The sequence below is a fragment of the Anabas testudineus genome, chromosome 17, assembly GCF_900324465.2.
Source record: "Anabas testudineus chromosome 17, fAnaTes1.2, whole genome shotgun sequence".
In the NCBI taxonomy this organism is placed as follows: domain Eukaryota; kingdom Metazoa; phylum Chordata; class Actinopteri; order Anabantiformes; family Anabantidae; genus Anabas; species Anabas testudineus.
In genome coordinates, this window is record NC_046626.1 from 1,247,439 (window position 1) to 1,275,346 (window position 27,908).

General features: G+C 39.9%; 1 protein-coding gene across 1 annotated transcript; it reads right to left on the minus strand.

Moving 5' to 3' along the window:
* LOC113172519 (phospholipid phosphatase-related protein type 4-like) lies at positions 1 to 27,819 on the minus strand. Its single transcript, XM_026375516.1, has 11 exons — positions 27,370 to 27,819; positions 16,450 to 16,635; positions 14,579 to 14,708; positions 14,227 to 14,422; positions 11,034 to 11,091; positions 10,725 to 10,898; positions 7,179 to 7,314; positions 6,342 to 6,570; positions 3,949 to 4,564; positions 2,933 to 3,086; positions 1 to 2,602 (listed from the first exon to the last, which is right to left on the minus strand). The coding sequence occupies exons 1-11, from the start codon at positions 27,451 to 27,453 to the stop codon at positions 1,677 to 1,679; spliced, it is 2,889 nt and encodes a 962-aa protein (XP_026231301.1). The 5' UTR covers positions 27,454 to 27,819; the 3' UTR covers positions 1 to 1,676.
* Positions 27,820 to 27,908: the final 89 nt, after the last annotated feature.

A 27,908-nucleotide genomic window follows, 5' to 3' on the forward strand; every position in this document is an offset into this window, starting at 1 on the left:
TGTATTGTTTGTATGTATTTTAAAATGTTTTAAAATTATTAAGAATAAGCTTAAATATTTCTCAAAATAGCTAACTTGTTGTATTCTGTAATGACTATATAATGTTGTACGTATGCTAAAAATTACACTTTGTTAATGTTAAATTATGCCTTTGGTTTGCTCAGCATCCTCCATGTATTGTTATAACTTTGTCATAAAATTACGACTGTGTTTTTCTAAGACTTTTCAAAACTAGTTAAAAGCCAAAAAAAAAGCTGAAAAAGAATAATAATGATAAAGAATTACATGACCTGAGAAGAACATATCATGGGATTTTTGCCGATTACATTGTATTTTTGTAATAGTCTGCATTTTGCAGTCTCCAAAATCCAATAATCACATAATATGAACCTTTGTCATACATCTATAACATTGTCTCATAACATTTCTTTTTCTCAAAATGCCACAATGTGGAATTTAGATTATTTTTCTTAATAGTGGCCCTAACTAAAACTCATAAATATGCGAGTTTTAAAATAAACAAACAGACAAATAATAATAATAATCACATAAAACAAATAAAAAAATGATAATTCACTTTCTTCAGTATCGGGACTTGAATATGGTCTGAATTTGATCAAATGATTAACATGCTGCAAATGGGAATATACAGTACAGCCACTACACAGTCAGGATAATTTAATTACTGCTCATCATTAAGAAAATCTATATTTAAGAACAACATATGTCCCATGATAAACACAACACCACCATGAAAATAAGAGATACTGTTATTGCCCAAAAGGGACTCCTAGTAGCCCTGACAATATTGTAAATATAATTTCCACTGTGGCCACCCACTCTTATATGTATAAACACAGCAGAGTTAAGGGCTTTGAATGCAAATTCCATCTAATGGCATGTGGTTACACTGTAAAGTTTATATAACAATACGTTACCTCTGTCTGACAACAGGATGAAAGCTGAGAATATATGTATAAATGCACGCCATTCACAGCTCACCTAGCAGTCAAAAGGACAAGGGGTGGGTAAAGTCATTACGCTGAATCTATCCACTCTGGCAGCGAGCTATGGGACAGACACGAGGAGGCTGGAGTCTCTTTCTGAGCAAGTCAAAGGGTCAGCAGTGTATTTAGCCCATTATCATAGTCCCTATGAAGCAAGTGCACTCAATTTGTTAGATTTACAAAAAAATATCTGGATTATCCAGCAGTCCAACTTTAAAAACCCCACAAGGAAAACTGCCGAATCCAACACACCCTAATATACATAAATATGACTTCAGTCCGTTCTTATTGGCCAGCTGGAGATTACAGCAGGGCTTATTGTGTTTGTACTGTCTATTGCTGGTGACCCAAAGTGGATGTTAAACCAATTGCTAATAGATTTTGCTAAGCCTACAGTACCTCTTCTACCAAGAAACAATATTCAGCTGTTGAGTGCAAAACCAGCTGGGATCATAGGAGACATAATTGACATTGTCGTGTACTCTAATTGAGTTTCTTGACTTGACACCTGTTAGGTAGAACTGGGTGGTGCACTGAACTCCCTATCACTTTAGCCCAAACTTAAATTCTGAGTGTTGGCCCAAGCAGCATCTCCACCACAGTTTTGTTCTAGTCAACAAGAACTCATTTTATCATGGGTGTAGATGGATGGACTCAACACTAAATTTGTCATTCCTTATAGGCCAGTCCCAGAGTAGGAGGTGGAGTGTGAGTCAGGATGGGACGGGGTAAGGTTGGGGGTGGGGTTGGGCTGGGACGGCCAAATATCCCTTGCAACTGCCTGTTGGGGTGGTTGGGGTGATTGTGTAGAACTGGGTTTTCTTGAAAACTTCTGAGGTTTTCATGGAAACGGTTGCTGCTCTCGTTGTCAATGCGGTTACCATCATCAATAAGGCGATGGTTGTTGTGAAGGTCAGGGGTGGGCACTCGATCGGGGACATGGATGATATTGGAGCCGCTCTTCCTCCTTAAGGTGGACTCTCGGCTGGATGAGGCCACTGACTGGCAGTCAGAGCCACCATCGCTGCTGGCAGCTGTTCCTTCCACTGGGGTCACCCTGATAGTGGTGACCGTCTGAGGGTGGGGGTGGAAGGGAGGTGCAAAGGTGGCAGTAGGGGTGAAGGGCATATTGGAGTTGACAGAGTTTGGGATGTAGTTAGGCTGAGCATTGTTAAAGCTGGGATTATTGAGATTAAAATTTGGATTTTGGAAGTTGTTGGGGTTATTGGGGTGTAAGGGATGTAACGGGTGTACAACATGTGGGTGGTTTATATATCCACCTCCTCCTCCTCCTGCTGCTGCTGTTCCTCCTCCCCCTACATCTCCTCCCCCATCACTTTCAGTTTCAGTCCCTGTCACACTCCTCCGCCCATCCACTGACCCTCCATCCCTTAGTGAATCACAGCTGTCAGTGTGTCTGTTCAGGTCATTGAGAGTGAAAGTTGACTGTCGGAGAGATGCTCGTTGTTCTGGTGGTTTCCACCGCCAGGAGCCACTTCCGTCTGTGCTGGGAGGTTTCACTATTGGCTTGTTGGATCTGGACTCTGGATGGGCTTCAACACGAACAATACTGCCAGTTCGTTCTAATCCTCCTCCTAGAAGAACAAGACCCATGAATTTTCGTCATCTGCATCCTCGTCTTCACTGTATCAGCTAAGACAGGAATAGGGAGTTTGGGTGTGCTAATGGTTTTCAGTGAGTCTGCATCACAGAGGTCATTGACAGTGCCTCTTCATATTAAGCTCTTGGAGCATTTTTCCACTGAAAACATTCAGTAACACAATTCAAAGTGCAGTAAAATCTGACAGTTATCCCCGTGGCTGGGTCAACTGATTCATGTTTTGTAATAATTCTCAGGATTGATTCAGTTTCATTGCTCTATCACACACCATATATATAATATATATTACATTATCAATACAGACCTCCTCCTATTGCTCCAGTGGTGGAAGCGGGTGGTGATGGGTCTTGATCTGTTAGGGCACGGTACCTGATGGATCCAGTGCAACTGACAGTGCTACCACCGTCCTCCGACCGAGGAGAGTGAAGCAGACCCTGCTGTTTGGATAAGGCTATCACCTGGAAGAGGAGAAAGACTGCAAATTGTTAGCCAATTTTAATCTTGCTGCCTTATATAGCGTCAAACTAATATATTTAACAGAAGCAGCTGCTTAGGTAACAATAGCTGAGATCTGAGTGTCAGATTAGAAAGCACTGCTGTAACACCAGTGGTAATGTTTTAGGAAAAGCAGTACTGTAATTAAACATACTGTGAACACAATCAACACAAAAGTGGTGAACTTTATAAAGGACAGTGCCTGCTTTGAATACAGATGTTTTTTTTACCAGTAAATACTGAAAGATTTCCTGTACTGATAAGCAACAGTGTTTGCTGAATGCCATGACATGTGTCCATGTGTCAGAGAAAGATAGGTAGCAGTTGTGGAGCAACAGCCAGACGCTGAGACTGGTTGTCTTTTGTTTACTGTAATTGATTAATAACACTTTATCGATCCCCCATGGTGGAAATTTAAGTGTGACAGCAGCAGAGCAAGAATGACAAGTCAAAAACACCAGAACAGAATAAATCAAGAACAGAGTACAAAAATACAGAATACAATAACTATTATTATTATACTATCTTAGCTTCCTTGTTGTCATTAACATTTACCAAAACCACAGAGAGGACCTACCATAACTAACTGCAACCCAACAGGTGATTATTCATTAATGGCCATTTTCTAATCAAATAATGTCCAAAAAATCCAATTTACCACAAAAAATGTGTTTCTGTATTCTCTGATGATGATAACCTTCACTGTAGTCATCACATAGTGGGGCTCAGAGTCTGCTTCATTTGACCAATATTTGGAATTGCTGTTGTTTTAGAGATAGATAGATGGGAAAGAAAAACTACAATAACAAGAAAAGAATGATTAACCTGCATAAGACGAGGCTGTCCTCCAGCACTGAGTGGCCTGCAAGGTATGGTGGTCTTCTCTGCCACTCTCAGCCACTTTTCCCTCACTGAGCCGCCCCCATCCATAATGCTGTCCTCAGACTCACTCTCCTGATCCTTGCTGTTGGGGTTCTCCTCCTCAGGTATGTGAACCAACTGGGAGGATCCAGGCCGGGATTGGATAGACACTCTTGCCCCTCCAGTCATTCCAGTGCTGCCATTATGGGCCATGTGATTATGACTGACCATGGGAACAGAGCTAGCTGCTAGCTTCATATACTGAACTGGGATGTGGGCCCCAGCACGCAGCTCTGCTTCCTGGGCAGTAACTAAAGGCAGATGGGTTCCACCACGAAGCTCTGCCTCCAGGGCCATGGCAGAAACTTCAGAAGAACAGCGCAGTTCCATGTTCCTCTGAGGAGATGAGGAGGAAGCTGGTCTTATTCCATCCATCACCTGCAGGGACAGCTTCCTGTTGTCATTCTTATTCTTCCACTGGCTGAGGAGCTGCTTGGATCGAGTTGAGTCCATTGATGCGTGGATGGAAGCGTGCCGTCGAGGAATGCGACCCTCCTCCAATGAGGAGCCCCCGTGGGACCTGGAGTAATGACAATAGTGTCATGCAGAAAACAAACTAATTTATGTACTAATTCATGCTCTTTAGAATGGTCAAACACATTCTGTGTCCTGCAAGCAACATCTTGGTGTGATGATGCGTTGGAGAAGACACAGTCAAGGGAGAGTCTCTAGGGTCAATACGCACTGGGATGAGTTGGCATAGCTAACTGGTTAGGGTTAGAGTAAGACTGGTGTCAGGTTTAGCATCACAATACATGATGCTGAGCTACCAAAAAAAGAAGCCACTCACCTAATTGGAATTAGGGGTGTGAGTAAATATCAATACACTTAAGTATTGCTGTACAAAATTTTGTGGTACTGTGTTGATTCTAAAATGCCTACTTTTTTCACATGAAGGTTTGTGGCCGACACTGATTCATTTGTGTTTTGTATAAAGCCCAACTCTACAAATAAAGTTAACTTTTTTTTTTCAGATATTATGCATTTGATGTGTTCCTTATATTACGACAGTGTTTCTAAAATTCAACTTTAAAAGGCACAATATATCACCTTGCACACAGTATCACAATATATTGACATATACAGAATCGTAACCCCTGTTTGTCCTCAGTTTATCTATTTACATTTTCTTGCATCTGCAAACTTATTCCTTATGCCACACTTTGGATATTTTATGTTTTTAACACAAAGTAGCAAAAACCACAGTATGCACTATTTTGCTTATTTGAAAGACGCAGTCCTCAGTGCTCACCCTTCGTAGATCAGTTCAAACTGTCTTTTGTAGGTGTAACCAAGATTGCACATGATTAAGTATGCAATTAAGTCCAAACCTCTGCAGGTGATAAAACAATGCAGCATTTCTCATGCAGTCTCATGCATTTTTTGAGGTAAAAAGGACACGTTACACCTCTGTTCCTACATTTCCCTTTAAGGATTAATAAAGTTTATCTTTTATACTGTGTCTCTGCACAGCCTTTCAATGGCTCCCAGCTTCAGCATCAAAGCTCTGGAGTTCCACAGTAACCTCAATAATTGTAAAATGGAAGATGTTTACAACCATCAGGACTCTTCCTAGAGTTTGCCATTCAACCACACAGAATAACTGGACAAAAGGGGCCTTGTTGAAGGAAGTCACCAAAATCCCAATGGTCACTCTAACAGAGCCTCAGGTGGCCTCTGCAGAGATAGGACAACCTGGCAGAAGTACAAAGATATCAGTAGGACTCCATCAATCAGGCATTTATGGTAGAATGGTTGGATGGACAGACACAGCCTGTTTGGAGTCTGCCAAATTACTTTTAAGTGTGTTTACTCTGTGTGAGAGCATGAAGAAAATTACTGCCTGGCCTGATTGGAAAAAAATTATAGGCAGAACTTTAAGCACTGTGTATGGCAAGCACCAGGCATTAGTCTTTATCAATTAATATATCCCTACGGTGGTGAGGCTGCTCCACAAGCAGCCACAATAACCTAACCCACACAGACAAGACAATGATAGAGTGACCTTAGGACAAGTCTCTGACGATCCCAGCCAAATCCCAGAATCCCATAGAATATCTGTGGAAAGACCTAAAGATGGCCTGTGTGGAAAGGGGTCTTTAGTGTGGTACTGAATTAAGGGAATAAATACTTGTACAGTAAAGAGAGATTTGAGTTTTTGATTTTTAATAAGTTTTCAAAAACTCCTCAAAAATATTTTGACTTTATCATTATTGGTTATTGTGTTTTTTAAATTGGTGGTAAAACTTTAATTTACAATGCAGAAAAAAGGGGTATATATTCTTAAGTGACTATACCTTGGCAAAGTGCTGCTACTAAAGGTCATCATGTTATCACGGTTGCCTAGGGGACTGGGTGGAGTCAGCACTTCCACCTCAGCGCTTGCTCTCTTCATACTGGTCAGAGAAGGCTCTCGGTAGGAGGCGCTTCGAGTCAGGATGGGCCTTGTTTGGTCGGGGGACAAAGTGTGGGAAGAGGTTCTTGTGATAATCGGCTCTGGTTGGCTGGGAGCCAAAGTGTGGTGGCCTATCAGAGAACAACAAGGAGAAATCACACTGTTAATGTCAAATGAATAAAAGGTTACGTTAGTGTCCTCACTGAAGGTTGGATTTTCTAAAAAGAAATACACAACAAAAGCTTGTTGGGTGTCGTTAGGATCAGATATAAAACAAGGGTTTCTAGGATTGGGATTACCCTTAAAAAGCTGTGTAAACAAAAATCACATTTCCACATTTGGCAGACGCTTTTATCCAAAGCGACTTACAAGGGTAGGCAGGGTAAGCGTAAGCAGGTCTTGTCTAAGGACCTCTACTGGAGGTAGGCCACAGCTGGGATTAAACCCCAGTCTCCCACATAGAAGGCGGTGATGTTACCACTACACTAACCAGCTGCCATTTCTAGGTTTGCCAATCAGCCTATCTATGTTTTTAATGACACCAGAACATGTATTAACACCTGATTAACTTGTTTATGTGCTCAAAGTCAGACTCTTGGGACTGAGAAAAAAAAAACTACATGATCTTCTGGTTATATGAGAGTTACTGTATGATGTTTTTGTAATATGCTCTGTATACATACATATCAGGGTGGTGGTTTAATCTGTTATTCGAAGAGACAGGCAGGCATGTTTTTACCTTGGTGGCTATTGCTAACTGCTGTTTGGCTGACATTAGGTAGGGAGGAGAGGGGGGGCTCTCTCAGGATGGGAGGAGGTGGTCGACTTCTGGACCGATCTTCACTAGGCTGGAAATTTCCCACTGCGTACACACCCTGCATGCATGCAAACACACACACAATCACACACACACACACACACACACACACACACACGCACACAGTGTGATACAGAGGAGCTTACAGCAAAGACATAGGAGAAAGCGTAAAACAGAGTATGGCAAATCCAGTTTTAGGTGGCAGCCATTTTAGCTCCTTAGACCAACAACAAAAGCTTTTACCAAGACTTTTTTTTATACTGGATTGATTTCACTGGAGGTTGGAAACAAGTATACAATTATTACCAAAAGAAGTTTAAATACAATACAAATTACGAAATTAATCAAATTTACTAGTTATTGGTAAATTTTAAACTTTACAGCAAATAATGTGGTTGCACTAAAAATCATCAATTATTTAGCATTTTGTGGTATGAATAAGAGTACGGCACAATGTATCCTATATAGTGGACTCATTATTACACAAGGTTTCTGAGTCAGATCCTAAACTTAATAAATTCATTTTCTATCACTTATCCAGAGTCAGGTCACAGTGGCAACAGGTTTCACAAGGTAGTCAGTAGTCAGCAATGTTTTCTAGCTCTGCCAATGAGATCCTGAGGTGTTACCACTTGTCAAGAAAATCTCCACCTCCAATGGTGACAACCTGGAGGCTTTTGGTCACTAGTCAAAAGGGAGCTTGTTCCCATAGTTCAGTACAATGTTTGCATAACTGCTAATGCTTCACCAATCCAACTGTCAATCTCATACTCCATTTTACCCTCACTAATGAACAAAACTCTTTCACTTGGGACAATGACTCTGTCAACCAAAAGAGAGCAACCCACCACTCACGATAAGGTTGACTTTATGCCAAGAATACTATCATGGCTCTCAGTCTGGTTATACAAAAGACCAAATGGCTAGTCACAATGGCCCCAGCACCTACAGTTCTCACCACGAGACACATGTAGACTGGATGAACACCCATGACTCCTCAAGTACTCTAATACTGCAAGGATAAAGAGTTAGTCCACTGTTCCACTGTCAGGACAGAAACTGCATGACAACAGTACTCAGCTTCATGCTTTCTCAGGGAGACTGAGCAGTGTGATACCTTGTTAATTAGAGCACACCCTCCGATTCCCCATTTCAAATATGGGAACCACCACTCTGGTCTGCACTGACTCTGAAGAGGTTTGTCAGTCAAAGCCCAGCAATGTCTAAAGCAATCAGGATCATAGACTGAATGTCATTCACACCATGGTTCTAGCCACAAAGATCTTTGTTACCCTTTATTGGATAGTTTTAAAAGTAGAGAGGAAGATAGGAAACACGGGGAGAGAGACAGGGTTTGAGCTGCAACCTGAATCAAAGATAATCAAGCACTTCTCCAAGAGTAAGGTTCCACAGCCAGTGCTAGTCATGAAGGTGAGGCCATTTTTATGTAGTTGGTGCACATATGGTTAACAGGCATTGAGCCTGATAATAAAACATAGAGGGAGTTTATAAAATATGATTTAATATTATAGATTAGCCTATGCAACAGTATAAAAACCTTGACCTTGCCCAGCAATCTTCTGCTTGTATTTTAGCACAGAAACAAGGGGAGGCTTATCTATTTTTCTATTTCAGCTCTAATGATAGATGGTACAGTGCCAAACAAAGTGTCTTAAAATAGCTCACTGAATCATGCACTGCACAAAATTATTGCCTAGAGAACAAATGTGTGTAATCATCAATCCTTTGTGGCATAGAACCAAATATAGAGAGAAAGAAATCTTAAAACTTGACTTAATCAAGATCCAGATCACTTTCTTAGGTCAACAATTATATCACAATAGCAGACATGCACTCATTAAATGCATTTAGTTCAAACTGTTGTAATTGGTGATTCTTCACCAGTGATGTAGAGCTGATGTTCCAACCTTAGATATATTTGTAGCCTTGCTTCCTACAGGAAAATGCAGAACAACAAAAGTGGAAGAGAAGGCACTTGAACTGAGCTGTGTGTGTATACCTGCTCACACGTGTAACTGCTATAGTTCAGTTCATACTATGTGTGCATGCTTAATGTGTCTATCTGAGTGTGTGGGCTGGAGGGTAATCGTGTGTGGGAGGTATTACATCCACAAGTTTCTTCACCAGAGCTGAGCATCCATGTCTGCTCACAGCTCATAACGCTACATTGAACCCCATGTCCTCCTGTAACAACATTACTGTCTAAATAATGTGTAATTTTCAGAAACCTGTAGGAAAAATCTTATGTCAAATACAACATTTATTTGTCACCAACATACTTACTTACTTGTGGTGCCACTGTTTTAGGCCTATGTGTACTAAAGTGATTTCCTGTTGACTCACCACATATATAAATGGGATAAAATAATAAAATCCTACAGATTGTCTAGGCTTTCAAAATGTTATTAAAGCATAAGATCCTGATAGAACAAAGAGCAATTTCTTTAGGTCTGTGATTCTTAGAAAAACGTATTCACTGTTTTACAGCCATCCCTATTCCAATGATTGTTTATGGAGAAAAAGGTTTTTCCCATTTGATGGAGATGGATCACACATGCTGAAGACATTTTATTCTTGTACATTAACTTTGAAGTCCATGATTTAGTAGGTGTTAACACTGTACTACACTGTACATTCTGGTTTATTAGATCTATGTTGCACAAGGTAGTTGCAGTAAACTCATAGGTCTGCTGAAATTGGCGCCTTAAGGGGGACACTTGTATGTATTAGATACACGAATGGCTTCGATTCTGTTCTTCAATCTGTGTACCTTGTCATGTTATTAGCAGTTCTGCATCTGCCTAAGTGATATACTGTCTTTGAAACTTAGTGGATAGGAATTTCAAGAAATTCTAATGAACAAACTGAACAGGCTTGCCCAATCCCAGCTAGAGAACACATTGGGCAACGGTCATGGTGTAGTAATAACCATAATTCTTGCATAGATTGAGCGATCCGATACATGTTTTCCACCCATACAAACTGTTTCAAGTAAAACACAAATTTTTGTATCAAAGCTCAATAGCTGCTCAGACACAGTAATCCTGTTCAAGTGCTATCATGTCCTTTTCTGGTTTTCCATTATTAGGAACTTACATGTTGTTGTCAGAGATAATCAAAGCTAATTGTTAAACTGTAGTTTCAAAATGGAAGTTCTGAGAAAAGGTTAGTGCTACACTCAAAAGAAAACTGTTCCACTCTCCCACCTGTCTACCTACTTGTTTGTCATGTTCACTATCTCAGCTGATGAAGGATTCAGGAGCTTGCAAAGCTGTGAGTCACGTTTTCCAGCAGCTAAAACTAGTTTGAAGCTTCACTGTGACAGAGGTAGCAGACCACATATCAAAACCTTGAGGCCCTATGTTCTGCCTTACAATTTTGGTGACAGATAATGTGTAGCTCATCAGTAAGAATCCATTAAAATGGTTTAAACGTGTTAATTGTTACCAGATAAACAGCGATGGCTGCTCCCAATAACCATCCACAGTAGACATCGACAGGATGGTTTCTGAACTGGATGATCCTGGTCAACCCAGCCAGGATGGCCAGCATGACAAAGGAGAACACCAGAAGAGGCTTCAGCAGTTTAGCCGAGTCTGTCAGCACCGTGTTGAAGTACATCTGAAATCCACAGTTTCACATGATGAACCAATCTTTATCTTTTAATACAGATGTATTTTAATGTTGGTTGGGGGGTTTTAGGTGAGATAGTCAGTTATAGGTCTCTAGATGTAACTGCTAATGTTAAAAACTTACTGAGATGTAGACAGCAGCAAAGGCAGCCAGAGTTGCATGCTGGGAGGGGAAAGACTTCCTGTAAAGAAAGAAAGACAGTGTGTTCTTTGAGCTACTTATCATATTCAGACAGCTAAGGAGATTTCTGAATATCCAACAACACTTGAAAAAAAAGTGACTTTCAAGGAAACTCGCAGGTGTATGTGTGTGTGTCAGCTCTAGCAGGTGTTTAATAAATGTAGTGAGTGAAGAATACAGTGTGAGGGCAACACGAGTAGGCCTCCGACGTGAAATTCATCACATTATGGCCGAAATATTACTTAGGTATATGCTGATAAATCAGCATATACGTATATGTATGGTATATACATATACCATATACCATATTGTGATATTTAGAGTTATAACTTTAGTACCATTTAATATTATGATTTCTGGCCACAAGTCACAGTTGATCTTGAGAGTTATACAAATACAAGCAGTGATCCAAAAAAATAAAAAAGCCTGCATGTGGGATAGCTGTGGTCAGGAGGTAGAGAGCTTGTCCAGAAATCAAGTATTGCGGTAGGATCCCCAGCAGCTTCTATCCATATGTCCAGGTATCCTTGGGAAAGACACTCAGGCCAGCACCTTGCAAATCTATGTATGCATGTTGCTCTAAATCTTTTAATTATGCAGTGGAAATAGTGTTTAGAGATATCAGGAGCGCTCATGATAATGGAGTATGCCTTGTATAATCCAGAAAATGTCCCTGTGCAAACTACGAACTTGGTGTACTGTATCTCACCAGTCTGAGTCTGAGTAAAAAGCATAGAACATTCAGTACAACTTCTGCCTGTGGAAGCGTCAGAAGCCTTTTAATGAAAACTGCTCTGTGAACTTCACAAAAGCATGTAATTTAGTGGGTGGCAACGCAAGAAACAATGAGGCACAAAATTGTCCAATTGAAAAACATAACAATATGGGTGCATTTAAGCCTACACAAGGTTTGCACCATAATAAAAAACCCTTGCTGCTTTAAATTAAAGTTTGTGACGTTAGTGAGAGCCCCACTGTGGTCAACAAGGCAGAGCATGGAGAGCAGTAGATCTGATCTTCACCAAAGTTACAAATATGAACAAACATAATATTTCTGAGCTGCTAAAACACATACAGGCATGACTTTATTTTAAATAACTGGTTAACTGGTAACCTCAAGCAGGCACTTCCTGTAGCTGTGGATTAGACCTGCACAACATCCAGGAGGAAATTTGGGCCATTCTCCATCATAGAACGGCTTTAGTTCAAGAGATGTTCTTCTGGTGTAAACAGCACTCTTCATGTCATTCCACAGCTTCTCTATTGGGCTGCAGAATTTTTGCTGCTGCATCCCCAAGTTCTACAGAGCTTCAGCTTGCAGACAGTCACCCTGACATTATCCTGTAAGATACCTTGATAAATTTCAATTTGCATCCACAATAGGAAACAGTCCAGATCCTGAGGCAGCAAAGCAGCCCTAAATCATAATGCTTTCTCCACCACTCAATGTCACTGGATGGATTTTTTCATGTTGGTATGCAGTTCTCAATTTACACCACATGTGAACCAAGCAAGACTATGTCAAGAGCGCTAATGTCACTACTTAATCTTCCTACAGATGCAGTTTTTTAGTGTGATAAGCACAGAAGATTATTATTATTTAACTTTAACATCTATCTAACCTAGTTATCACTTACATCATAAGTGATAACTAAGATCATGTGTATGTCATTCACAGGGGCAGATAGGTACCAACTGTCCAAAGGTAATTGGATAGATTGTGTACTCTAGTATACAGTAGGCAGTAATAGCTAGTATAATAGCAGAGAAGATGAGTAGAAAAGTGAAAGTTAAGAAGAGTGAAGAGATTTTAATAGAGTCCAATAGAACAAAAGACCAGGCAGCAACTGCTGGTCTCATAAATCGCAATCTGTGTCAGGGGAAAGCAGTATCATGGGAACAACACTGACTTTGGGCTTGCTGTTGCAAGATAGATTTTTAGAATTATATGTCAATGAAAGCCCGAAAGCGACTTAATATGGTGAAACAATTTGTTAAAAGGTGCAGTGATCAATAATTGATAAATAGAAGATCGAAAGGGAAGGAACATTTGTGCAGTGGTAATCCTGTGTATGTTACCCTGGGTGCTCAGATATATTTGAACAATGCAAAAATGTGCACTGGACCTCAAAGCCCCAGAAAGGATAAGCATGTATACACTGAGGAAAAATTTATTCAACTTCAATTTTTTCATTAAATATATTTCCAGTGCAGATATTCACATAAAATTAAAACCAGACACTGATGTATATTGTAAACTAATTATAATATGTTCATCATAAGAGAGAGTCACACAGAAAAATAAACTCAAAAAGTAAGAAAAGGCACTAGAACAGCAATTTCTATTTACAATATGATAACTGGGGGATGATTAAAGTCATCCCTCAGTGTCTTGACATTGACTCTGGTCTTTCTGAAATCCTATAGATCTATAACCTGCTTTAAATCCTATTAGCATTTGTCAAAACCCAGATTACCTTGAGTGGCACAAAGTAGCTTAATGGTGAGCCTCATTACCCTAGCCTGAGTCAGTGTGCATTTGAGAGTCAATTGTATTTTATTAACATTTTTTAAATACAGTAGGTGAAATTATTTAACAGAGTGTATTGATATTGAGTACTGAATTGGATTGGCTGTTAGCAGCTGGCTCTTCCATCACAGTTCAGTTTCAGATTGATAACCACAACAAGAATTATCGCACTGTGGTGCCTCTGCTAACCCGTAACATTGTAGTTTACAAGAGAGGCTTTCCAGAATCATATTCTAAGTTTATGATTGAGTCCAAGAGGATGTTTGTGCCAGCTGTGATAAAATCCTTTCCAGGCATTTCTGAGACGAGCGTTTCCTCTACCATTATATTAAAGGTCAAGTTAATTTTATAAAATTTTATTTACTATATAGCCAGATGACAACAGAAAGTAATTTAAGATTACCTTCCCTATAGAACAGGTCTATACCTAATTTTTTTTAAACAAACTTAATAGTAATATATTATTTACTTAGTTTACAAGCCAGTATGTAATTTCTGTCTCTACATGGTTGTGCTTCACACACAGGTGAGCGCACCACCACCAGCGGCCAGAGAGTATACGTCGGAAAATGAACTAAAGAATTTAAAACTGAAAATAAAACTTACCTTCCAGCATTAATGAGTCCGATGTCCTGGCCAGAGCAGATATCCTCCAGAATAAAAGCTTCATCACAAGTGGACATGTTTATGTGGGTCAAGTTGGGTTTGCACACATCCAGCCAGTAAGGGGTGTGTTGACCAGTAGACAGCTGGAGAATGTCAGTTATCAGTGCTGTCACACACAGGCCAAAGATATGGACACCTGTGAAAAATAATAAGTCTTACTGCTCTGCCCAATATTTTTGAGTTATGTTACTGTTCCAGCTGTTTTATTTGCTTATATTTATGGTTTGTTGCAGTCACCAACACCATGACTACTGTATAATCAGCTGTGGGTATAATGCGTGTGTGCTCCCACCTATGAAGCGTACAGCCCTGCGAATGTAGGAGTTAAAATTACAGCCTGCAGCATTGATGTTGGCCTCAGTGTGTGCAGCCGATGACTTCCTGGACAGATAGCAGTAAAGAATGGCTTCTCCTATCAGGATCTAGACAGAGAAAAAGACAAGGCTGGTGCAGATTTTTATTTCACCAGACACAGTCAGGTGTTTATATATATTTGAGTGACACAATTTTCATCATTTTGGCACCGTTTTCCGTGGTCAACTTAACAGCTTAACAGTGTGCTATCTCTTTTTCAAAAAGGACCAAATGGTTGATTTGGGCAGATCAGTTCTTTTTTTTGTTCTTTCTCCCCGAAAGGTTTGGTTGGATTTTTTAGCCCAATGATGTTTGTCTATAGCCAATAACAACTCTGTTGACTTATAAAAATGACCAAAAACAAATGTTGCAAATGCAACACACAATCAACCTTATATCTGCTGACTTGTAAATGACCTAAAGAGGAAATAACACACTCCTAGCTGCGTAATAGCTGAACATCCAACTCTACAAATACTTTGACATAGATAGATAGATAGATAGATAGATAGATAGATAGATAGATAGATAGATAGATAGATAGATAGATAGATAGATAGATAGATAGATAATGTGTGTATTCTGCTCAAAGAAAATTATAGGAGCACTTTGAAAACACATCAGATGGGTAAAAATCATGGTATCATCATATCTATATTACCGATATGGACTATTATGTTAGGAATAAAGGGATGCCACATCAGTTGACGGAAATAAAAAATTATCAACCTACAGAGGACTGAATTCAAAGACACCCTGAAAATCAAAGTGAATACATTATGTGGCAGGTTAGTCCACTCAGTAGTTTGTATGGCTCCCACATGCTCCAAATGAGACGACGGATAGTATCCTGGGGTATCTCCTCCCAGAAATGGACTAGGATACAAAATCTTAAGATTAATGGATTTAGATATGGTGCTTTAAATTCTAAATGATAATGATGACTGTAAGATGTGATTGAGCACTCACAGCACAAAGCAAAGCTAAAAATTTGAATGTTTGTATGTAATTAAAAGAAACTGAGCATGTTGGATAAGAAACTGTGTCAGTGTCGTGGCTTGCATGTGCTTTGTATAAGCCAGTCTGTGTCAATTTCATTCAGTTTTTTATGTGATACGTGATAATATCTTGTATATGCCCAAGGTGGCTAGAAACACACTAGTAGTAAAAGAGGAAAAGAGATGAATTGTACAATTTAATAACAATTAAATTTTAAATTAATTTCTAGGACCACAATGAAAAATTTAAAATATTAAGCAACATTTTTCTCAAATCTGTTGTCATCCAGGTCATCCAGGGTTGGTGCTCAGAATTCAGTGCTAAGAAAACAGCAGAATCACAAACGATACCTTTAAGGGATCATTACCCAAAACATAAATAATGTTACTTCAGTCAAGAAATTTGAAACAATTCACAATTAAGATGTGTTGTTCTGTTGCCTACCACAACAGCACCCTTAAACTGAATTGAAATTATAAAAAATAAGAGTAATTACTCTTTTCAATTAAATGCTAACTACACTTAGCATGGCCAGACTCCCACAGAATTATGGCTTCATTTTTAAATGAGCAATTTGCACTGTGGCTGTGGGAAGAAGGCTTTCCCACTGAAACATCTTTGTAAAAACTCAGTCAACAGTGCTTCCTTAGCCTTATTCAAAAGAGAACACAGTTCATCAACACTAGTTCACAGAAACAAACCCCAGCTGGGTCACCCCCTGCATAATCACAGTCTCAGGCCCTAAAACCAAGCACATGTAAGTTTTAGTGTCAGGTCCAGTGTAGAGAATGAATGTGGAGGTTTACTTACAGTGACAGCAGGAGCAGCGAAAGCCAAACTGAAGAGCAGCGGCAGTGGACAGACTTCCTGTCGGGGAAGGATGTAGGGCAGAGACAGACTGCGGTCATTACAGCTGTACCCTGAATGCACCGGTTGGAAAAGATCTGTCAACTCCAAGAAGTAAAGGCTGATAACGGAGGAGGCCAGGATAGGTAGCTGCAGCAAGAAATCAAGAACAACAAGAAGCTAATTAGATAATAGGAGATTAAAAATCAGTAAACTGCTGCACTGTCAGTAAATCACTATTGCATGTTCTTCCTGCTGTATGTCTGTGTGGGTTTCTTCCAGGTACTCTGTTTCCTTCCAACAGTCCAAAGAGATGTAGTTAAAATAACTGACACCAACAAGTGTAAGTGCATGTGTGAATGATTTTGTGCTTGAGTGTGTGGCCCTGTAATAGACTAGAATACCCTCACCTTCCAACCTTACCCTTGTAATGTATGTATTCTGACCTGTCCATGGTGTACCCTGCCCAGTGACAGGCTCCAGCTTTCCTGCAACCCTTCAGAGAACAAGCGGTTAAGATAATGGATGGATGTTATCCTTACTAAGTTTAACTGAAAATATCCATTACTTAATAACAACATGTTATAGGGAGTTGTCACTACATTAATCAATAAAGAAAAAACATCAATTAGTTGCAGTCCTTACTGGCAGCTGTTATTTCTGTTGACAAACAAGAGTACAAATTGCAATGTGATGGATGCTGCCTAACACAAGGCTAAGACTACCGGACTTAGGCTAAGGGACTAGGAAACTACATCAAGCCCCGCTGTTCTCCTGCTATATCAACTATGAACTATGTGAACAAAACCGAATGTTCACCTGAAGCTTAGTCCACCCTTTAGCAAAGTGGAAGTGTGTTAATGCCAATGGAATCCATAGACACTGTAACTGTACAGTGCAATTCTTGTACAAAGGACTTCACCAAAGAACCTTGACTGAAAGGAACACGAAAATGACCCCACCGCACTGCATAACTTGGTGAGAGCTGCTCCGAACTGTCATCTGTGTTAATTGGGGCATGGTAACAAAGCCATGTGCCATTGCAAAAACATTGACATTTGAGGACAATGATGTTGGACAGAGAACACAAGTGTTTGGGAGAGGTGTGAGGGAAGCTTTGCATGTGCAAATAAACTTCCCACAGGTGGAGGCCTTAGACATAACCTGTCTGTTTATCATGCTTCCCTTTCAGCCATCCCCAGAAAAATCAGGCCCAATTCACAATTCCACCAGGTGTGTTACACCTAATGACCCACTTAAGGGGGTCGTTAGGTGAGAGAGAGACGACAGAGAGGAGAGACACAGACGACAGAGAGGAGAGATACAGACGACAGAGAGGAGAGATACAGACGACAGAGAGGAGAGAGAGAGACAGACGACAGAGAGGAGAGATACAGACGACAGAGAGGAGAGATACAGACGACAGAGAGGAGAGAGACAGACGACAGAGAGGAGAGATACAGACGACAGAGAGGAGAGAGAGACAGACGACAGAGAGGAGAGAGACAGACGACAGAGAGGAGAGAGACAGACGACAGAGAGGAGAGAGACAGACGACAGAGAGGAGAGAGAGAGACAGACGACAGAGAGGAGAGAGACAGACGACAGAGAGGAGAGAGAGACAGACGACAGAGAGGAGAGAGATACAGACGACAGAGAGGAGAGAGAGAGACAGACGACAGAGAGGAGAGAGAGACAGACGACAGAGAGGAGAGAGAGACAGACGACAGAGAGGAGAGAGAGACAGACGACAGAGAGGAGAGAGAGAGACAGACGACAGAGAGGAGAGAGAGAGAGACGACAGAGAGGAGAGAGAGACAGACGACAGAGAGGAGAGAGAGACAGACGACAGAGAGGAGAGAGATACAGACGACAGAGAGGAGAGAGACAGACGACAGAGGAGAGAGATACAGACGACAGAGAGGAGAGATACAGACGACAGAGAGGAGAGAGAGACAGAGAGGAGAGAGATACAGACGACAGAGAGGAGAGAGACAGACGACAGAGAGGAGAGAGATACAGACGACAGAGAGGAGAGAGATACAGACGACAGAGAGGAGAGAGATAGACGACAGAGGAGAGATACAGACGACAGAGAGGAGAGATACAGACGACAGAGAGGAGAGAGACAGACGACAGAGAGGAGAAAGTTGATGAAAGGATGGTGAGACTGAAAAAGGAAGAGATAAATATAAAAATGTCCAAAAAGAGAAAAGCGGACAGTGAAAATTGAGTTTTTAATCCAGAATGGACAGACTCCTCCTGTGTGTCTGATATGTTCAGAAACTGTGGCTCTTATTAAAAGTGCCAATGTCAAACGGCATCATGAGACAAAACACAAAGGTTTTGAACACACATACCCACTGAAATCTGAAGTGAAGCACAGAAAGTTGCTAGTCTCAGAGCCTAGTATGACCAGTCCACCAGGATCTGGAGCCACATGCTCAGTTTGATGTAACATAACAATAAGTTTGTCAAAAGGTTTTTGAATTGTACTGAATTCATTTGATTTGATAGATTACATGCAGGCTACTTGATAATATATCGCAGTAAATAGTTAGACATTATAATCTTCTGGACCTTTCCTTCCAAAAAATGTGTGTAACCGGACCTCTTTAAATTTAAGTTGAATACCCCTGCTATAGAGCATTTTACCTGCTAAAAAGGAAACTGAAGAGAGTAACCACCCAAAACAAACAACTGAAAGAGACTGCAGTGAAAGCCTGGAACGCATCACAAAAGAAGAATGCAAAGGTTTGGTGATGTCATTTATTATTTATTGCAAGCAAAGGATATGCCACTAAACATTAAGACTTATCCTCTAATTATTGTTTTAGATCTACATTTTATCATACTTTCGCTCACATGAGAAAAGAGGGGCTGTTTTCTCAGTTGTGTATCAGATCCAGAAGTAAATGCCTGGAAATAAAAGCTGAAATGTTGATCTTTTGTTTCATATTCATTTTATGATATAAAACCCAAATATTTTCAGTCTACAGAAAAAATAAAGGAACTTTGCTCACTATTCTAATACTTTTGGAGGGAAGTGTAGGTGTACAAACGTGCAAACAGGACACATCAAGTGAGGAATCATTAAAAAAAGTGAAATATCAGCAAACAGGGAAATTATTTTTATCCACATTTCCACCTCTGATGCCTGCAAGCCCAACTTTAAAATCTGTACACAAGAGGGACAGTTCATAAAGCCTGTGGCTGTCTGTTGTCGAAAGCTAAGAGAGGCTACAGTACGCTGCAACGTATGTGCCAAAAGCTGTTGTCCTAGACGTAACAACACAAATCTTTATGACAAGCATGCAAGAGAGCAGAATTAAAGAAACCAAACAGAAGCAGTGTTTCAATCTAGTGACTATAACATATAAGTTATGGTGTAAGATTCTGGGGTGCACTTCACTTGAACTAAACAACGAACTGATGAAAGATCAAAGACCAAGGAAACTGGTAATTGTAATGCAATAATAACAGTTTCACGGATAACTGGAGTCTTTCTTCAAAATGTTCATTCCTGAACTGCAAGCTAAGTCACCATATAATCAAAAAGCAAGAAACAAGTTGTTCTGTGCATCAGTTACTTTTTAGCTTAAAAGTTTTACTAAATTTGTGTTTGCTTGAAAATAATCTCTAAGCATGGTTTTCTGCTGCAGGTAATCAATACACACAAGAAAACCTCAAAAAACAATCAGATTTGAAATGGAATTAGTGTCTGTACAGGGTTTTGATTTTTCTGGGGACAAATCAATAGTTTTGCAACAATAAAATGGATCCGTTTTCCTCTACGCTGTAGGATATTTTGGGCACTTTTTTCCTTTGCTTTGAACAGGTAAATGTCCAAATATGTCCAGTGAACTCACACTGGCCCTTTATATTCATTTCACAGGTTTATATCTTTAAGAACGAATACTTCATGGTTGTTGCATTTGTTCTGACTTCAGTAATATTTGTAACAAGTTACATGACCACATCTGTAATAACAGACATGAGACTACTTCTTTTGTGAAAAACAAAGTATTCAACAAGTATGTCTCTACAAGCTTCTCTGAAAACCATTTAGTCCTTCATACTAAGTGAAAGACATCAACTGGGTTCAGTTAATAGGCTAATACATTGGAACTGATTTTTTTATATATAGAAATTGTAATCCTCATTCATTCAAGTGTAGGTGGATTTACAAAACAGTTTCACGGGTGTCAGTCAATAGTACCTGCAGTAAAGCCTGCTTTCTGCCCAGAGGAGCTGCTAATCGACCTACGAGAATTCCAGTACTCTGGCTTTGAAAACTTTGGGCAGAACAATTCGTACTTGTCATTCCTTAATAGAAAGACTCAACTTTGAAAATCTGTATTATTAGTTTTGATAAAAGTAAACTAGTTGTGTAGAGTATATTTCAGTCCATATGTACTTCACTACTGGCAGCCTGTCACGGAAAAATCCTGGCCACCACATCAAAAAAAATTGTATGTATATATAAATAAGTATGTATATATGTCTTATTTTATTTGTTTCATATGAGCCAGATTTGGGGCGGTACCATTCTACTACAATGGTTTTGTTTGTACAGTATGAGAGGAGCGGATTTGTTATATTTCATGAGTAATACATGTTGCAGGTTAAGTAGATCGTCTACCTTCTCTCCTTTATTGAGGACATCATGATATAAACATAAAAGCTGCAATAAAGTGTACTGAGACAAGAATTGTGACATTATTAGGTCCACTCAAGTTTTGTTTGTTGCTCCCAGCTGGTGTAGGATTCTTTAAATATCTGTAGCTGTCACACAGCAGCAGGATCCAAAGCAAGAGAGGTGCTGAGCACATCTATTCACATAGCACAACAGAAGTAACTTCATGAATTATGCATACTTATTAATTCTTCTTGACAGGGACACAAGATCATTATGACACTGTACTTTTCTGCACTAAGCACGAAACAGCTGACACATACATATTCACAAATATCCAGGGTCTCAAGTTGTGGATGTAGAAGGCAGAAAGAAAAAGAATCAAGGTATAAATTGAACTGTGATTTGGAGAATGCATATATGACATATATACACACAATATATATTCCAGAATACATGGACCACATTATTAGTGTTAAGCTATACATGTGCTTATGACTGGAAAGTTTGGTATAATCAGAAAACGAGTAGTGTAGTGGTAAGGTCGCTGCCCTCTATGCGGAAGACTGGGATTTGAATCCCAGCAATGGCCTACCTCTAGTAGGACATCACTTGTATGTCACGTTGGATAAAAGCCTAATGACGAAATCTAAAATACTGAAAAGTAAGAACAGAACTAAATATCTGCTGAATGAAGTAAGTGTTGCACAACACTTATTCATTCTCAAAAAACTAAATAGGTTTGTCTCCATCTGCTGTATTTATAGCCACTACAAATTTACAGATGAGAAAGACGTGCTCTCATAACAGATTAAGTGAAGGTGAAGTGTGAAGGTAAGATGGCCAGCTGGCCAATCCTCAGTGCAGTTAACCCAAATAGACCCTAACAGAAAGCGAAAACAAACAGCAGCAGCACTGATACGCTGATTTGTAAGTTGGTTTTCCCACTTTGTGCTTATTTTCATAGAACTTCTTCTGTATATCTGCAAAAAACACCTCCATTTCTCCATTCCATGCTCTTCACTTTCGCCTCATTTCCTCCTGTGGTGAAGGTAACAAACCACATCACAAAAAGCTGACAATGTGCTGCTTTGGGTCCATTCGCATCCATTTGATTTCTAGAAATGCTGACACAGACCATAGACCCGAGAGAGGAAAAGAAGAACTGACTCACAACTAGACAGAGTAGAATTTGGTCTATGACAGGACTTTAGACTTTAGGTCGTCAGAACTGAGTGGACCTGTGAAGACCTGTAATCTGCACTGTCAGTCACGGGTAATGTACATTTAAGTTTTTTCCCATTCCTAATCTTAGATCACAGGCACATTGCTGCTCTCCATTTCATCACACAGAGAGATGGAAAGGGAAGTTTTATTTGTCTTTTTTACTCAGACGTGGAATAGTTTGCAGGAAGAAGGTAAATTAAACAACATTATACTCAGACTGAGTTCAAAGCTACTGTGTTACAATACTGTCTGTGTTTTTAGCTTCCCTAATATTGACAGGTATATTGACATATCCAATTTGACCTCTCATACTGGTTATTAGTGTTTTGTTTTTGTTAAAGATGTTATATTGTCTGTGAAGTGGGTGAAGACACTGTCCTGCAGAGTTAAAAGTCCATTGTACTGCTTTACTGCCCTAAAACATGAGGCGCTCTCCAGCTACAAGAGAGCAAAATGTAAACAGATGTACAGTGGATTCAGAAAGTATTTACAATGCTTAACCTTTTCCACATTTTGTTATGTTACAGCCTTATTCCAAAATGGATTAAATTCACTATTTTCCTCAAATATCTACACAAGATACCCCATAATGTCAAAGTGAAAGAAGTTTGCTTGAAAAGAACAGCAAAAACAAACAAACAAACAAAACAAAAAAACTCACATGTACACAAGTAGTCACAGTCTTTGCTCAATACTTTGTTGAAGCACCTTTAGCACCAATTACAGCCTCTCTTTGAGACTCGTTTTGAGTATGATGCTACAAGCTTACCTATTTTTGGGCAGTTTCGTGCATTCTTCTTTGCTGTACCTCTCAATCAGCTTCAAGTCTGGGCTCTGGCTGGACCACTTAAGGACATTCCCAGAGTTGTCCTGTAGCCACTGCTTTGTTATTTTGGCTGTGTGCTTAAGGTCATTGTCTTGTTGAAAGATGAACTGTCACCCAGTCTGAGGTACAGAGCACCCTGGAACAGATTCTGTACATTGCTTCATTCATCTTTCCCTCAATCCTGACTAGTGTTCCCAGTTCCTGTCACTGAAAAACATCCCCACAGCATGATGCTGCTGACACCACCATGCGTCACTGTAAGGATGGTAGTGGCCAGGTGGTGAGCAGTGCCTGGTTTCCTCCAGACATGACGTGTGGCATTCAGGCCAAAGAGTTTGATCTTGTTTCATCAGACCAGAGAACCTTGTTTCTCATGGTGTACGACTCCTTCAGGTGCATTGTGGCAAATTATTACTGAGTAGTGATTTCCACCACATTGGTGGTTCTTCTGGAATGTTCTCCTCTCTCCATAGAGAAATGCTTGAGAGTGATCAGAGCAATCATCAGGTTCTAGGCTGACAAAGGCCCCCTCACTTGATCACTCATTTTGGCCAGGCGGCATCTCTAGGAAGAGTTCTGGTGACTCCAAACTTCTTTCATTTATGGATGACGGAGGCCACTGTGCTCATTGGGACCTTCAATGCTGCATAAACTTTTCTGTGCCCTTCCCCAGATCTGTGCCTCAATACAATCCTGTCTCAGAGATCTACAGACAATTCCTTGGACTTCATGGCTTGTGCGCCGACATGCACTACTAAATGTAGGACCTTATATAGACAGGTGTATGTCTTTCCAAATCATTTTCCAATGAACTGAATTTCCCACAGGTTGAGTCCAATCAAGGTGTCGAAACATCTCAAGTATGATTAGTGGAAACAGAATACTCCAAAGTTCAATTATGTGATTTTTTTTATTTTTTATTTTTATTACATTTGCAAAGATGTCAAACAAACGTCCTTATCTTTGAGATTATGGGGTATTTTGTGTGGAATCTCATAAATGTATTATTATTTAGAGTAGGTTTATGTAGCATCAGTAAATGTAATCTAGTCAATCCCTTGTGACACAATGCTTTTTTTAAATCCTCTGGATTTATACTATAACCGGTGCATATCTGATGAACTGAATGCATCATAATGATAATTTTTAAGACAAATCAAACAAAACCTGAGTGGCCGTTGCACACAGGGCAAGTAGGGCTGCAGTTGGGATGTTTTTCTCCTCTTAACATATCTAGCCCTGAACACACAGATATAAAAATACACCCCATTCAGAGGGCCATGTTGCCTAGCAGCCAGTTAGTGGGTAGGATGGTGTGACAGTGTGTGAGATAGAAAATGTTGGAGACATAGAGCAGCTCTTTCAGGAAGAGAAAGAAGAATCAAGTATTAATTCTGTCAGATTCTAAATGTTTTCCCAATGTAAACCAAGGAAAATACAGCCCCATCACCTTACACTAGTACGTACTGAGGCTCTATTTAGTTTTGCACCAGATTTCCCATTATTGTTGATTGTGTAGAAAGAGGCCAAAATGCTGCAAATCTTCAAGAAAAGCATAAAATCAGCAAAAACTACACTGTGTGCCAACAGGCTTTTCCCTCATTAGTCACTCATCCATAATTCAGTGTGTTGAACACATTACAGCATTGCCTATGGTTTGGTGGAATCATGTAATGGCTCCAGCTGAAGATTTGTCCATGTGCACGCACTGGACAGAAGCTGAAAAACACACACACCACATTCTAGTGATATACTGATATGATGGCAAAAGTATCTGATACCTGGTTGTTTTTTTGTCTAAAGTCCATTGAGGTTTCTAGCAAGCTGGAGTGCTGACAAAAGGCAACAAGAAAACGCTGCAAAGTCCTGATTGGTTAGAGAGAAGACTTACTACAAGAACCACAGTCTCACCTCCTGAACTCTTAAATATGCTTTCTTAAGTTTTCTGTCATGCTGCCTTTAGTCTGCTCTAAAACAAAATGAGTCTCTGACAAACAGCAACATACGGCACCATTATGCTTTTATATCCTCTATTATTCCTGTGTGTGTTTCATGGAGGTTTTGTGCAGAGCTGTATGTCTTACCAAAAGCAAGTACAGTCAAGTTGGGCTGGTACCTTATGGTGGAAAAACTCAAAATGTAAAGATTAGACTTATTTGAATATAAAGTGGGGAAATACTGCAGGTCCCAGGCTAAAACAAAATCATGTTTTAACTACACTGGCCTGCTAGTCAGTATGCAGTGACAGAGAATACACTGTCAGAACACTGAGTGTTCAAAATGCCACTTGATGCTCTCACAGAACAAGAACTTCAGGTTATATTCAAACAAAGATGATTCTATTATAATCATAATTGATTACAATGATAATCATTTCAAATGCTGAGAGACCTGCAGATTCTCAGGCCTACAAGAAAGCTGTTCCACAGCTTGGGGGTGTAAGAACTAAATGCAGCATTACTATAGGCTTTAGTCCTGGAGCGAGGAGCAATTACTGTGACAGAGAGCCACACTGTGAGAACACAGCGATCTGTCAAGCTAAACCATGGCCATTCATTTCTCAATATGATGATTAAATAGACACTGTGCTGAAATTGTATTAGTACGGCTCGTGGTTATTCGTATAATGGACCAGCTGTATACGTCTCTACATCCTTCCCCACAGAAACTGTCGTATGCATGAAGAATCATAATATCCAGTGAAGACCGCAGTGTCACTGGCTACAAAAACAACAGGGACGAGGTGAATACAGATTCTCACTATGACTGCTGCTGGCAAACTGTTTGGGCTTCTCGAAGCCCACATTACAACCATCTGGCTCACTGTTATGTGGTGCATCAGAAGCAAACAGCAGCTTTGGTGCGTTTGAGTCCTCAAGAAGTTAACTCAATATTATTTGCATTACTAGACAACCTGATTGTGGCATTCATTCTCGTCGTTGCTCGACGTCTATGGTGCAGGTCACAAACACTTTAGAAGTACATACTGGTGGGAGAGAACTGCCAAATGTGTCATCATCTGTCAGTAACAACCGCCCCTTTGTGCTGTCCTAAAACCTGACTGAGACAGAATGAGACACAAAGCTGTCAATGTGGACATCCAGCACACTGTCAGCTGACTTATTTACAGCTCAACAGCAACGCAACAGTACTTGATGTTTGAGTAGACGACAGGTAGATAGGTAGATAGATGGATAGATACATGGATAGATAGATGGATAGATAGATAGATAGATAGATAGATAGATAGATACATGGATAGATAGATAGATAGATACATGGATAGATAGATGGATAGATTCATGGATAGATAGATGGATAGATAGATGGATTGATGGATAGATAGATAGATAGATAGATAGATACATGGATAGATAGATGGATAGATAGAGAGATAGATAGATAGATACATGGATAGATAGATAGATAGATACATGGATAGATAGATAGATAGATACATGGATAGATAGATGGATAGATTCATGGATAGATAGATGGATAGATAGATGGATAGATAGATGGATTGATGGATAGATAGATAGATAGATAGATAGATAGATAGATAGATAGATAGATAGATAGATAGATAGATAGATAGATAGATAGATAGATAGATAGATGGATAGATGGATTGATGGATAGATAGATGGATAGATAGATGGATAGATAGATTGATGGATAGATAGATGGATAGATTGATGGATGGATAGATAGATAGATAGATAGATAGATAGATAGATAGATAGATAGATAGATAGATAGATGGATAGATAGATAGATAGATAGATAGATAGATAGATGATGATGGATAGATAGATAGATAGATAGATAGATAGCTAGAGATAGATAAATAGATAGATAGATAGATAGATAGATAGATAGATAGATAGATACATGGATAGATTAGATAGATAGATAAATAGATAGATAGATAGATAGATAGATAGATAGATAGATAGATAGATAGATAGATAGATAGATAGACGATAGATAGATAGATAGATAGATAGATAGATAGATAGATAGATACATGGATAGATAGATGGATAGAGATAGCTAGATAGATGATAGATAGATAGATAAATAGATAGATAGATAGATAGATAGATGGATAGATAGATAGATAGATAGATAGATAGATAGATAGATAGATAGATAAATAGATAGATAGATGGATAGATAGATAGATATTCACCTCTACAAAATAAAAGCACGGCAGCAGAGTGACGCTGTCCTTGGTCTCCTTCCCGCCTTTCAGTCGCTCTTTGGCACGAGACATGACGAGCGGGCGGTGGTCTCTCCGGTCACCGGGAGACAGGGAGCTGTATCTGATTCCCGTCGTAATTTTGGCGAGTCCGGTTTCCCCAAACACCCCTGAAACTGCGGAACTACATGGCCCAGCGGGGTGAGCTGGAGGTGTCCGTTAATGGGATTTGTCCGCTGTCGCACCTACAACGTGGCTCGGGGGATTTAACTGAACGGGCCGGCGCGGCCGACCTGGCACGGTGTCCCCCGGATGTGTGCTGCGTCCTTCGTGCTGACATGAAACCTAGAGCGAGAATTCATGGTGTAAATGTTCAGAGGAGAAGATTCGCTCCAGTCACCCTCCAGGTATCACAGACATCACAGACGGTCCTCCTCCGTCTCTGCCTCTCCAGCTCTGCTCAGCTGCAGGTGACCGACGTCAAGCTAGCCAAACTACGAACACGCATTTCCTGTTAGGACTTTCAAAAT

What these genes read in the sequence shown, in the direction of transcription:
- LOC113172519 (XM_026375516.1), bottom strand. Translation starts at nt 27,453, where the DNA reads ATGTCTCGTGCCAAAGAGCGACTGAAAGGCGGGAAGGAGACCAAGGAC. An exon ending in GACAGCCTCGTCTTATGCAG is followed by an intron (nt 3,087 to 3,948) that starts GTTAATCATTCT and finishes CTCCTCTTCCAG; the next exon opens with GTGATAGCCTTATCCAAACA. An exon ending in CACTGGAGCAATAGGAGGAG is followed by an intron (nt 2,603 to 2,932) that starts GTCTGTATTGAT and finishes TTGTTCTTCTAG; the next exon opens with GAGGAGGATTAGAACGAACT.